We start from the raw sequence: 12,411 nt of genomic DNA on the forward strand, positions 1-12,411 counted from the left end.
TTAAAGCCGCCAAAGCGCCGCTTTAAAAATAAACCGAACGTTAACTTTAAAGTTAACACAAACGTAAACAAAGAGAAGCGGAGACCGACAGTCGCTGGACGAACCTCAAGTGTAGGCCCCAAGAAATCACTTGTTGTGTAAAGCGCACACTCCCATGTGTGGGTTTACTTGATTCAGGGGCGGAGGGGAAAAAATGAAGGGAATTTTTTCTATTTTTCCAGATTTAAGGGATCATTTTTCTTGGTTTTTTTCTTGTTAATTAAATGTTTTTGTTATTTCCCATGATCCAAATATATTTATTATCTAATCAAATTAGCTTTAAAAGGCCAAATACAAACACTTGTGGAGTACAAAATAATTTTTAATTAGTTTCTAAATTTAGTTGAAAACAACAATCCCCTTTGAAGAAGCCCCTGACCGTTTCAGGTTTTTTGCGGGCCAAGTTTGTTTTGCATTTTGACCAAGTTTCGTGCGGAAGCCAAGAAAGACAAGACCAGCAAGTGAAAGTGAGGCCCACCAAGCGGAGGGCGCAGCCTGGGCACTATGCACTCTCTCTCTCTCTGTTGAGTCCCCAAAAGTCGGGGGACCATATACTCATAGAGTGGGTATATCTCTTTCTCTCTGGCATTTATGAAAAGTTATGAAATATTCCAAGCCAAATGTCTGGCCATTCGCACTTGCTTCGACGGGGTTTCCTTTCTGGCTCTTTACTTCTGCGGTTTTATTTTGGTTTTGGCGTTTGGCTTGCATATCAATTACCTCATTTCCTTTGGGTGTTACCGGCTGGCTCGTAAATGAAGTGCAAGATTTCCTATATTTGCTTAGTCAGTGATTTTAGCAATTGGTTTTAGTTGGCCTTTAGTTTGGGTTTAGTGAGGGTCAAGCGGCTGGGTTTGTCGACTCTCAACAGGTGAAACTTTCTGGTGGAACAAATTGAAAATATATTTAGGTGAAAGCTTAGTTCTGAGTGAAAAACTTTGGATAAAGTAAACAATTATAAAAAAAATAAATTTTTTTAAATGAGTATTAAAATAGCGGTTTAAAAATATATATTTTAGGAACAGTGTGGCTAAATAGTATATATTATTTTTTTATAACTTTTTAAAATTCAACTAGTCGCGTTTCAAAAGCATATTTTGCTTCATAATTAAGATAAAAATATTAAAAACAAAGTGCCTAAAATGTAAAATATTTAAAAGAAAAAAGAAACTTTAAGCCGAAGAAAATATTTAAATAATTTTTCGTAAAATTTACCCCGATTAAAATGAACCAGCAACAATTTATTGAACTAGTTCCGCAGATAATTGGGCATATCTAGTGCCGTTTGGCCAATAGCGCCATTCAACATTTACTTCGTAGGCTCAGTTAATTATCACTATTGAAGTTAACTGAATGCTTATGCTCGTGTTTGGCAAATCATTTATCAAACGACGCCATGGAGCACGTGTCTCTGGCCAGGTTGGCCATTGCAAGGAAAGTAAAGTGGCAAGGAAATCAAATTAATATCTAGGAAACCCATTTTAAATAACTGTGCAGATGCAATGAGGCCTCCGGCTATAAGAATAATTGACGACTGGAGGCAATCGACCATCAAAGAGTGGTTCAATCAGTCAGTTGGCCAAGTTGCCGGGACCCGTTTGAAAAACACCTCGACCAGATCACGTAGCCACCGCCGGAGTTATGCAATTGCAGTCCAATCCAAGCCACAGTGGAGACTCTCGAGCGGTACTCAAATTGTAAGTGCTCCCCACTACCGCTACGGGAAATTCGCTTTTCTCTCGGCGATGATTTAAAGTTCGTTTTACATTTTATGCACATCAACCGTACACTTGATTTTCTCCTCGTCTGCGACTCTTTTCTTTCTTGATGTGCAGCAGGAAAGTAGGTTGGAAAATGCAACTTTTTTAGTGGAAATTTTCGTGTTTTTCCAGTTTCCTTCATATGGTGAAGGTTTTAGATATTAACACTCTTCCTTTGGGTGTTTAAATTTGAAGATAAGTATTTTAATAATTGCGTTGTTTTTGCTAAAGCTAAGGTTTGAGTTTATATTTTCAGAAAAAATAAATAAATAAAATAATACTTGTTTTCCGTTTCAAAACAAGAATTCCTTTGTATTTCAGTGTTTTATAGTTTTAGGAATTTTGAATATTATTTTGGTTAAAGTAATAAAACAGCTTTGTTGGCTAAATGCAAGAAAAGTTGAAAAATCTAAGGCTGATTACTTACGTTATTATAGCTTTAGTAATCGAGCCTTAAAAGCCTTTTGTTTATTTGGAAGAAACCAATAAAAGAAGAGAGGAAAGAGAAACATTTATTTCAGAAATTACGTCCATTGCTAAGAGTATTTAATATTCGTTAATGCCCGGCAGTTGCCAAATTTTTGCTTTCATTTTCGGAGTAGCAAGTATGCGGAAATTATTAACAGACAGAAAGAAACCAGCGGCTGACAGAAGTCTGAGACAATGCAATTGCACCTGGTGCACCTGTCCTCCCAGTCTGCTCCCTCCCCCTTAAGTTGCATAAGCCAAACAACTTGTCAAACGTCAAGCCCAAAAAAAGCAGAAATTGAGCCGGGTTTAAGCCAAACATGAAATTTGGGCCAGGCCAAACAATGAAAGTTGCGCACTGGAACACGCAACTAGCGTAACAACAACATTGGCCAAAATGCTGAAACAGTTAAGTAAATCTGACCCAATTTCTGTTTGATATTACGAATATGTTGACTTTTATTGTTTTTTTCCCGCTGCTTTGTGCAATTTCTGGCCCAATTTGTTGCCAAATCGAACGAGTATGTAATTGGAATTTCAATTAGGGTTCGATTTTCAATTTATATTTTCACTCCTCCTACCACTAATGTATTCATTTTTTTTATTTATTGCCTCGTGTCACTGACTGATTTATGCCTTATCGAAAAACCTAAAAATATAATCGGGTTTTTGTTTACTTTCTAGCGTTTTTTTTAATGCAGCCATCAATATGTTGGTCATAATTCGACAATTTCACCCGCTTGCCCATTTGTTTTTTTTCTGCTGGCAATTGTGATCGGAATAATCGATTGGTACGAGAAGCAATTGTAAACAAAGCGAAATATATTCTTATTTTTTTTGCACAATGCCATTTGGGTAATCGAATTTGCATTTAAAGTGTGCACTAAAATGTTTGGCTTTGTTTTTGTGTTCAAGGTGTGTGGCATAGTTTTTGGCCGCGCCTGAAAGTATGCAGGGGTATTATGTTCTTGGGTTTAAGTAAAGAAATTATTTTATAAAGTATTATACCCTGATTATCCTTAGAAATAACCGATATAGAGTGTCCTGATAAGAGTTTTAGCTTTAATTTGCTTACCGTAAGAAGTACTTTATAAAATATTACAAATATTTATCCCACTCAGTAATCAGTAATCAGAATATCATATCATATCTCGCCAAGCTTCCTATCAAAATGATCATGCAATAGACCACTTTAAACCCAATTATACTAGACCAATTAAACTGCGCCCAGTCAAACGAGAAAATCTCCAATGATTCATCACAAAGTCCGTTGAATTGATTGCCGCAACCTTACATTGCATAACAATTTCTAAAAATACGATTTCATTGCCAGCAGGTCGAATGCCGCTTCCTAGCAATTACAAAAGCCACATGAACTTGGTTGCCTCAATAAAAAGTGTGTGTTTTTTATCAAAGCCATTTCTCAAATCACCCGAAGGTGACAAGGCAACTATTAAGATGGATTCAACAGATCATTAGGCAGTATGCACAAAACAGTGTAATTTATTAACAATTACAGGACTTAAATTTAAATGTAATGCTAAATCGGGTCGTGACTAGTCACACTTAGTATAAGTACTAATATTACAAACTACCTAGGACTCGTAGCGAGAAGATACAAGTGCTTATAGTTCTACAGTCACTTCAGTCAAGTCGGGACTAAGGTCTAATCTATATTTAAGGTAATTTACATTAGTTAAAGGTAATCCAACGGTGAAGACATATGGTACAAAAGTTGAGGCGGTCCTAACTAATACTTAAGATACCTAAGATCCATCGGCTTAGACCCTCACTTTGTAGCTGAGTTTCATTAGCTTCTTGGAACTGATGGGGCAGTTCGGCCAGAGATTGGCACATCCCATCGGTCCACTGAGATTGTCGCCCGTGTGGCGCATCAGCTCGCCCATGTGGGCCGCAAAGTACCATTTGCTCGGCGGCATGTTCATCATCCAGGGCATTGTTGGAGATCTGCAAATAATGGGCACATTAGACGGAAGTTTCTCCACAGACGAATACGAGTACAACTGAACAAATGTTAAATATTATAATAAGCCATTATCATTTCACGCTTCGCCTGCTTTTTCGCTGGAGTTTGTTCAAGTTTCGCTTTCAGTAGTTTTTCGTATATCTAGATTCTAGAATGCCTCAGCCATTCACCTTGCTGTTTACTGACTCGACTCTACTGTACAAATATATATATTTATATGTTGGCCGGGCTTTTACATTAGCTTCGGCTCACCTTCGTCTCAAGTGCGAGGTTACAGCTGAAGTTGAGGTAGGTTACGACTGATGATCTATGGGTCCAGCCGGATCTCAAATATTTGCCACATTTAGCTAGCCTAAACAGAGCTTTAGTTTCTCTAAGTGCTGCCCTTTGGCTGGCTGATTGAGTCATCTACCGTTTGTGTAATCGATTCTGGAAACCAACTACTTTATTAGAAATATAATGGCTTGCAATTGTGAAAACTGCACTGGAACCCTTCGAAACCTGTTTGCAAACTTTCGTAACTGTCTGGCATGCAAATGTTTGGTAGATCAACTCAGAACTGGTTCTACTTGCTGCACTTTAGCTACAAATATTTGAAACAGTATTTAATTTATTTAGTTCTAAAACCTCATTTTTAAATATTTTAATGAGGGTTCAAGCCAATGTTTAATCCCGCCTTAAATTCCAAAAAAGTGCTGTTAATCATGATAAAACCAGAAACATCTAGAGTCTTTCTAACAACTTCAGTTTTATGTCAGATGTAGATTTCTCATCGAAAACTAACATTAGTTGATGCTTTTTGTGCAAGTCAGTCACTGCAAACCAGTTCCAAGAATTTGCTTAAAACATCCATAAATTTGTATATTTGCAGTGTTTGCTGACATTTATAAACAGTTCGTTGTGTTAAGTAATTTATTTGAATTTCTAAAACAGTTTATCAACTAGTATTGAATTTACTTCGATCTCAATAAAGTTTGTTATGCAGCTTACTTTAATCTGATAAATATATACTATGATTTCTAATTTGATATCCAAATCAAATGGCTTTTAATTAACCTTTTAAAGGTAATTTCTTCCTAATTTTGATTTCTCCTTTACTTTTCTTCCAGTGTACTTGTCACTTACCTGATCAGTCTCAGCAGCTCCCGTTCTTTTTCGCTGAGCTGGTACTCTGGCTTAGAAGCCAATTCGCAGAGCATCTTCGGCAGACACGACTCCTTGATGGTGTCCGTGAGCTGAGACTTGGTCTTCAGACTTGCCCCAGTAACCAATGCCATTCCCGGCTTCAAAGCCGCTGCTGATAACTCATTGAAATCGTGCTCTGAAAAGAAAGAATAGAGTACAATTAAGCTGGGAATGTTGGCATATTAATCAGGGGGCTGGCCGCATTTAGATTTTGGCATTTGGTGGTTTTGTTTTTCCCGCTGGCGCTCATTTGCATAGCTAACTGCTTTGGAATTAAGATTTCAGATTTCGGTAACTGCGCAAATCGTTAAATAAATTTATTTATATAATATATATATTGGGGGAGAAGAGAGATGGGGGATTCCGTTCCCAAGGTTGCTAAATCTAAATGACTCAGAAAGCTTAGAACAAAAATCGTCAACAAAAGGCAACAGATTGTTAACATTTGAGCAAATATGCTGTCAGGTAAATACAGGTAGAAATTGAGAGTTTGGAAAGCGTTGAAAACAAAGGGAATTTTTGTTGATTTTTTCAGAGTGCATAGGCGGTGAGTAAGTTAAATATTTATTTGGCTAAATATGCGTCCGATCAGCTGTTGCGAATATATACGGGCATATCCAACACTCTTTCAACTCGACTCCTATGCCCCGAACAAGGCCAAGTCAATGCGTTGAACTTTTGTTTGAATATTTGTTCAGTCATTCAACGCTTAGTTTCTTATTAATTATGGTCTCTAGACGAATATTCATTATGCTGATACCAACTAAGGCAGCTGGTTTTGTAGGATTTTTAGCTTTGAATGCGGAACCGATGCAAAAACCCTATCGCGGTGTGAAAATCCAAGCTTTGACCTTTTCCTTACTGATTAATATTTTGGCTAAAAAGAAATGCAGTCGAGCATGACGCAGCTGGATTTGTTGTTAAATTTAAAGATATAAAACGAAATAAATATTTGGCTTTGTTTTTATTGGAAATTTTTATATGGGTAACTTGTTTCTATTCAAAACAAATTTGAAGACGCAATCATAAATAATTTTAGAACGTCTTTGGGAGAAAAACATATATTAATTAAGTAAATGGAAATAGTATTTCCTTTGAATCAGGTTTGAAGTGGTTTGTTGTTAATCCGACGACGTTTCATAATAAGAGTTATTTTATATCAAGATGCCGCAAAGGTATTATACAAATCTGTAAAGAATGAAAGCATTGAACTTGATTCATTAAAACTGCTTAAAATGCAATTCCCTGGGTGATACCAACGATATATAAAGTCAATTGAGGTGACTTCTTCGATGGAATCAATTTGGTTTCCAAGTGCACGTAATTGAATGGAAATAAATACAAATTGAAGTGCAAGCTCGGCATGTTTATCACGCACTGCATTTCATTTATTTTTTTGGCCAAGAGAGAGAAAAACGTGTAAAGAAACCGAAATTAAGATTCAGATAATGCCTTGACTATATGGAAAAGCACGTGCTAAAACTCTATTGAAGTGAACGGCATTTACGGCGATTAACGTGAAACACCTGAGATTACCAACTTCACTCTCGATTTCCGTTGAACTCGTTTCTAGCTCTAGACAACTTCTTCAGTTGGAACGGATTACGTCTGGAAGCGGAACCGGTTATAGTCGGACATATATGACTGAATATTTCCCAAGCCCGAAAGACCGTGTCTTGGCTTAGTTCGATAAATTAAATGTCACAAATCAAGTCAAGTTTTCATCACTTCCTGTTCGTTTCAGCCAGCTAGAATAGTGAACTTTGTTCTTCGATAGTCACCGCGGATTTGTCTAGACATCGCTTACAAATTGAGAATTTTAATTTTCCAATGAAAAACCTTATGTTTTCCCAAGCTTTGAGACCTAACCCACGCTAATGAACTGCCACTGCTTTTCCCTGGGAAAGTTGCGATGCAATTCAAGACCCTCTCTCAGCATGCAAAGCGAAAACTTGTTGTTCGCTTGGAGTTTTATTACGTCAAGTTTATTTGCCTGGCATTTTTCCACTTTCACCTCGAAAAGAGCACAAAAGAAATACCAACTTCCAATGACTTGGAGATGGTTTCAGCCATCTTAATGAACTGTGAAGTGGTCTCAGGGTATATTGCTTTCATTCACGAAACATGGACTTGAAGGGTTTTAAGGTATAAGTGGAATATAAGTTGGTTTCATGTGGAAATATTTATTTCAGCTATTTATTTTTTTATTTTCAAATATTTTTATAACTTTGCTTTTGGAAAAGCTAAACAAAAGTAAAGGAACCAGTGTCAAAAAATAAAGAAAGGTAATCTTAATATTCTACATGATGATAAGAAAAACGTTTTAAAACAAATAACAAATTATTAAAACGTCTAAAAATATATACAAAATACGTATAGATATATATATCATTTGTTTTATAATAATAAACTCAGATATTTATCTACAACATTTTTATGGCTTTGTTCGTAGAACTCTTAGAGATACAAGAATTATATGTTTTAAAGATACCAAAAATACTTATCATGCCCATTATAAACCCAAAATAAGGTCAATAAGAATTGATAAAACTACAACATTGTTGACTTAATGCCCTAAGACTGCTGTATTTTAATGCTTCCATGCGAATTCAATTTCCTAGTCGTTTAAATCAAAGCTAAAGCCACTATCCACTGAACTCTCGACTTTCCTTTGATTTGATTATAGTTTTATTGCCTCCACACACATTCGTTCGGATATCTTTTCCGGTTTGGTGTATACCTACGACTTTTGTTGTGCAATAACCCAATGTTATGTCATTCGATAGGGTTCGATATTGTGTATGCAAATCAGCGAGAAAGTGCCGACGAAGAAGTGTATTTTGAATCGCCTTTGAATGCTCTTGAACGTTCGATTTGGACATGAACTTCGATGGCGTTGAATAATAATTTGAATAATTTTATTAGTTTTTTTTGCGAATTTTTTGGAAATAAAGATAGGCTTCTTTCTTACTTTTAAGTATTGACAATAAATCTTTAAAAAATAAAAACTAAGCACTTTCCACACCTCTAGCAATTCACATAGGGAAATCAAGTAATGAAGTCACTTTCCTCAAAAGCTAGGTCATAAAAACACATAATGACTCTGTTGTTGTTAATGGAAACTTTTGCCGTCTGGCGTGTCTGCTTAATATGCCAGACAACGTTGAACTCTAGGAAATATTTGAGTACTTAAATCTCCAAAACATTTCCTTGGAAAGGTTTCAGAAGCATTAAACTCGAATGATTATTCTTAATATATGTAATTATACTCTATTCTGTTCGTAATAACCGCTTCATTAGTTCAAACACACCAAAGAACGCTTTGCGTTAAAAACATAATTAAAACAAATATTCTAAATGATAGTTGGATTCCTTAAAGTACACATTTTTTTTAGACTTAAGCCCTCTCCCTCCCTTAATGTATTTTCTAAATCGACTTCATTACCTTTCAGAAGTTAAGCTACACGTGCGTAATAAACAATCGCACATTAGTCTCCCGGGCCTCAGTTCCGGTTTTCACCTACAAAGCCGCCAACAACAAAAAACTTAATTAAACATTTAAACCCGAATTGAAGCTTACACGTGCCTCCAGCAATTTATAAGTAAGCCTCCATTTATAAATCGAAATTAACCTTGATACAGCCAAAAACAAACAAAAAGTTTATGGTAAGAAAAACTTAAACAAATTCCCCTAAATATTTGCAGTAGGCGATTGAATTAAGTAAACAGTGTTACTATATTAAAAATGTTTAATAGCTAAAACAAATATTAGGCTACTAAATTTAGAATAACAAGAAGAATTTAATACCTTTCTAGTTATATTGTGTCTAGACTTTAGACTTAACATTAAACATGTTCCCTTATTCGATGTTCTACTGTGTTTCCAAAATCCGAAATAAAAATCCCCAAAATTTTGCAACGCATGCCAAGCCAGGCGAGCAAATTATTTTGTCAATGAAAAATGGCAAAAAGTTTAAAAAAAAATAAGATGGGATGTCAAGACTAACCTTCGGTTATATCGATTTCAGCATTTTTTGGCTGGAACTTGCTAGCCGCTGCAGCCGCCGGACCCGTTGGGGCAACACCTGGCCCCGCACCGCCTGCCGATCTCACCGAGTGCGGATCGGGGTGGTTGGACTTCATGGCACCACCGCCGTAGCCAAAAAGATCGCCCACCAGAAGCAGGGAGACGACGCCGAAGATCATGAGGCGGCAACGCCAGGCGGTGTCCATGAGAGCCATTATAAAAGAAGATTGACCAATTCACACGCGTTTCACAATTTGATATTTTTTATTTTTCTAGAGGTTGAACTTAACTCTTTTTTGGTTTATTAGCACCTGGGTGTTGACACTTTTTTCAATGGCAAGTCGAGACGAAAAGAAAAAAGGAAAGTTCGGGGGAAAACGAAAGTAGTTTCTTACTCGCTTTTCGAAAACGTTTTCAAATTACTGCGCTGACGAACATGCAAAGAGCGGCAATTAAATTTGGCATTCAAGCGCACATAACTCGTTAGTAACTGTAAACCCAAAATACAGGTACAGGTAACACACGCGATATAGTAATAGATCTTTCGAGAGCCACGATACACGTCCGATTCGGCCGAAAGTTGCAATGCCACTGAACTGAAGCGGGTCCAAGATATAACACTAAAGCTATACTCAGAGGATCAGCTGATCGGGAGAGTGAGTAGTCAGAGTGAGAGAGCCAACCCAGGTACAGCTGTTCGAGAGAGGTTCTCCGAGAGATCTGGGTTTATCACAGAGAGAGAGAGAGAGAGGTAGGCTACCTGTTCGTTGCCTTTTTGCACCCACTGTACTCTGTTCACTGGTGCTAATTGTCTGTGGCCAGTCGCAACCACAACTGTCCATCATTCGGTTAAAAAAAGGTTTGATTAAGGCTAACGCAGAGCACAAGTCACTTACTCACTTACTTACCATCGTAGATTTGTATAAATTTATATATATACATAATCTCAGTTAAACTGGGCGACTTACAGGTTCGATTACCCGCACGGGCTAATGACCTGAGCTAGGGAATTATGGCCAACTTAGTTTGGCGACTATGGAAAGGAATTCCTCGGGTAACTGGAGTGAAAAGATGTGGAAAGATTTAAGTGGCCTACTCAAGTGGTGCTATATATCAAATGATTTAGATTATTTGTTGCACTTATTTTTACTGAAAATAAAATGTATTATAAATTATAACAAAATTAAACAAGTAATCCCACTCAGGTCTGCATGGGTTCAGTTTTGTATTTTCCGCCAAAAATAACATTATAAATAGGCATTTTGCCGTTGGATACTTTTAGCCATCTCTGTGAGGAACAATTAAAACAATATGCCACCAATATTTATCATTTTTTGTAAATACAATACAACATCCAAGTTATAAATGGTTCCCTAATATCAAGCATTTGTATACTCTGCACAGTCTTCAATATTTTAAAAGTCTATATTGGGTATCTTTTTGTAAAAAACACTTTTTATGACACAAACATGTGTGAAGACTTCTCAAATTCCACAGAAAATGATGTACAACATGTGTCCAAAAGGATGAGCAATAAAACAGATACAGCCTAGATCCTTTCTGTACTCGAACTACTTATGGTAATAACCATTCTTTCTCTTTTCACAATCGTTAAGTGTTTTAAGTAATAAATGGGAAATATTTGAAAGTTTAAGCAAGTTAAATATATATTTAAGCAATGACTGACTACCTGCTTCGTACTTGAACCTTTAAACTGGTCATAACTAATAAACATAACCAGCTGCAAAATACTAACAAGATGTTCCTACTTATTAATCCAGAGCATCCTGAACTAAGGTTAACCCAAAATATAAACCAAATTCTTTACTAATGCATCAGACAAGTCTGACACGTGCCTGTCACGTACACCACTTAGTGGCACTGTAAATATTTAAGCGACTTCCTCGGCTTTTATTTATTTATGATCCCTAGGACAGCTGCAAATTGAATGCTTATCGAACAGGTAGAAAGGTCATCGAATGGTCACTGACAGATTTATGATTGCGCTGACGAGGCCCACAGTGCAACGCAGTTAAAAAAGAAAAACCCGCCTGACCCTGCCAACTTGCAGTTTATGCCAGGCAGCCAAATGTTGCAATTGCCAAAAAAAAAGGAGCCAGCCAGTGGAGAGTGACTTTTTGGCCAAGAAACTTAACCAACCGGACGGCAAGTTGAATGCGATAAATGTGCAATCGGAACGTGACTTAGCCGTGGCCAACAATCACCCAAACAAAACCACGATAAAAACCAACACCGAAATGTACTCAAATTAAAGGTAACAACAAGAACAGCGACAATTTTTTCCCCTTCTTAACTTGACCAAATCGCAGTCAAGCGAAGTGCAACCGTCGAGAAGTCGAGGCAATTGCCACTGCTAACTGCAATCTTGAGGTTGACCAGCTAGCCAGTGCTTTTGGAGAAGTAAAAGGAGGGTGGCCTCTGGCTAAAAAATAAATTAAAGGTTCTTAATCTACCTTCTAATATTTTTAGAGTTCAGGAAGAAGGTTCCTGGAACAAGCTCAATATTGATTATGAAGGTATAAAAATAAAGTTAAAAAATATATAAAAGCTAAACTGAAGTATATTTTAATGAGAATCAATAACTCCCATAAATACCAACAACATTTAAAATGCATTAAATAGCTTTATAAGCTGTATTGATGATTGATGGGTTATTTCCATTACCATTATTATGTTGTAAAATCGTTCAAATAACACTTATTGTCTCTTTTTAGCAACAAGTTTACATTTAAGTTATCCGATTTTATTTCTTCATTTCAAGAGCAGCTCCAAGAAATGGAGCTAACACGTTGAGGTTGTACGAGTGACGGAGGGGCAACTGAGAGTTGACTGTGCCACTGGAAACTCAGCTCAGAACAGCTGCAAAAAGCATTCACCCCGCTCTGGCTTCGACTCCCAGAATTCATTTGCTTTGCTTGCCTTCA

General features: G+C 36.8%; 1 protein-coding gene across 1 annotated transcript; it reads right to left on the reverse strand.

Annotated features, from left to right (window-relative positions):
• Positions 1-3,742: 3,742 nt before the first annotated feature.
• LOC108108664 lies at positions 3,743-10,049 on the reverse strand. Its single transcript, XM_017216769.1, has 3 exons — positions 9,447-10,049; positions 5,380-5,575; positions 3,743-4,235 (listed from the first exon to the last, which is right to left on the reverse strand). Exons 1-3 carry the CDS (start codon positions 9,679-9,681, stop codon positions 4,049-4,051), a joined length of 618 nt encoding a protein of 205 aa, XP_017072258.1. The 5' UTR covers positions 9,682-10,049; the 3' UTR covers positions 3,743-4,048.
• Between the last annotated feature and the right edge of the window lie 2,362 nt (positions 10,050-12,411).

The sequence above is a fragment of the Drosophila eugracilis genome, unplaced genomic scaffold (genome assembly GCF_018153835.1).
Source record: "Drosophila eugracilis isolate 14026-0451.02 unplaced genomic scaffold, ASM1815383v1 contig_2154, whole genome shotgun sequence".
In the NCBI taxonomy this organism is placed as follows: Eukaryota; Metazoa; Arthropoda; class Insecta; order Diptera; family Drosophilidae; genus Drosophila; species Drosophila eugracilis.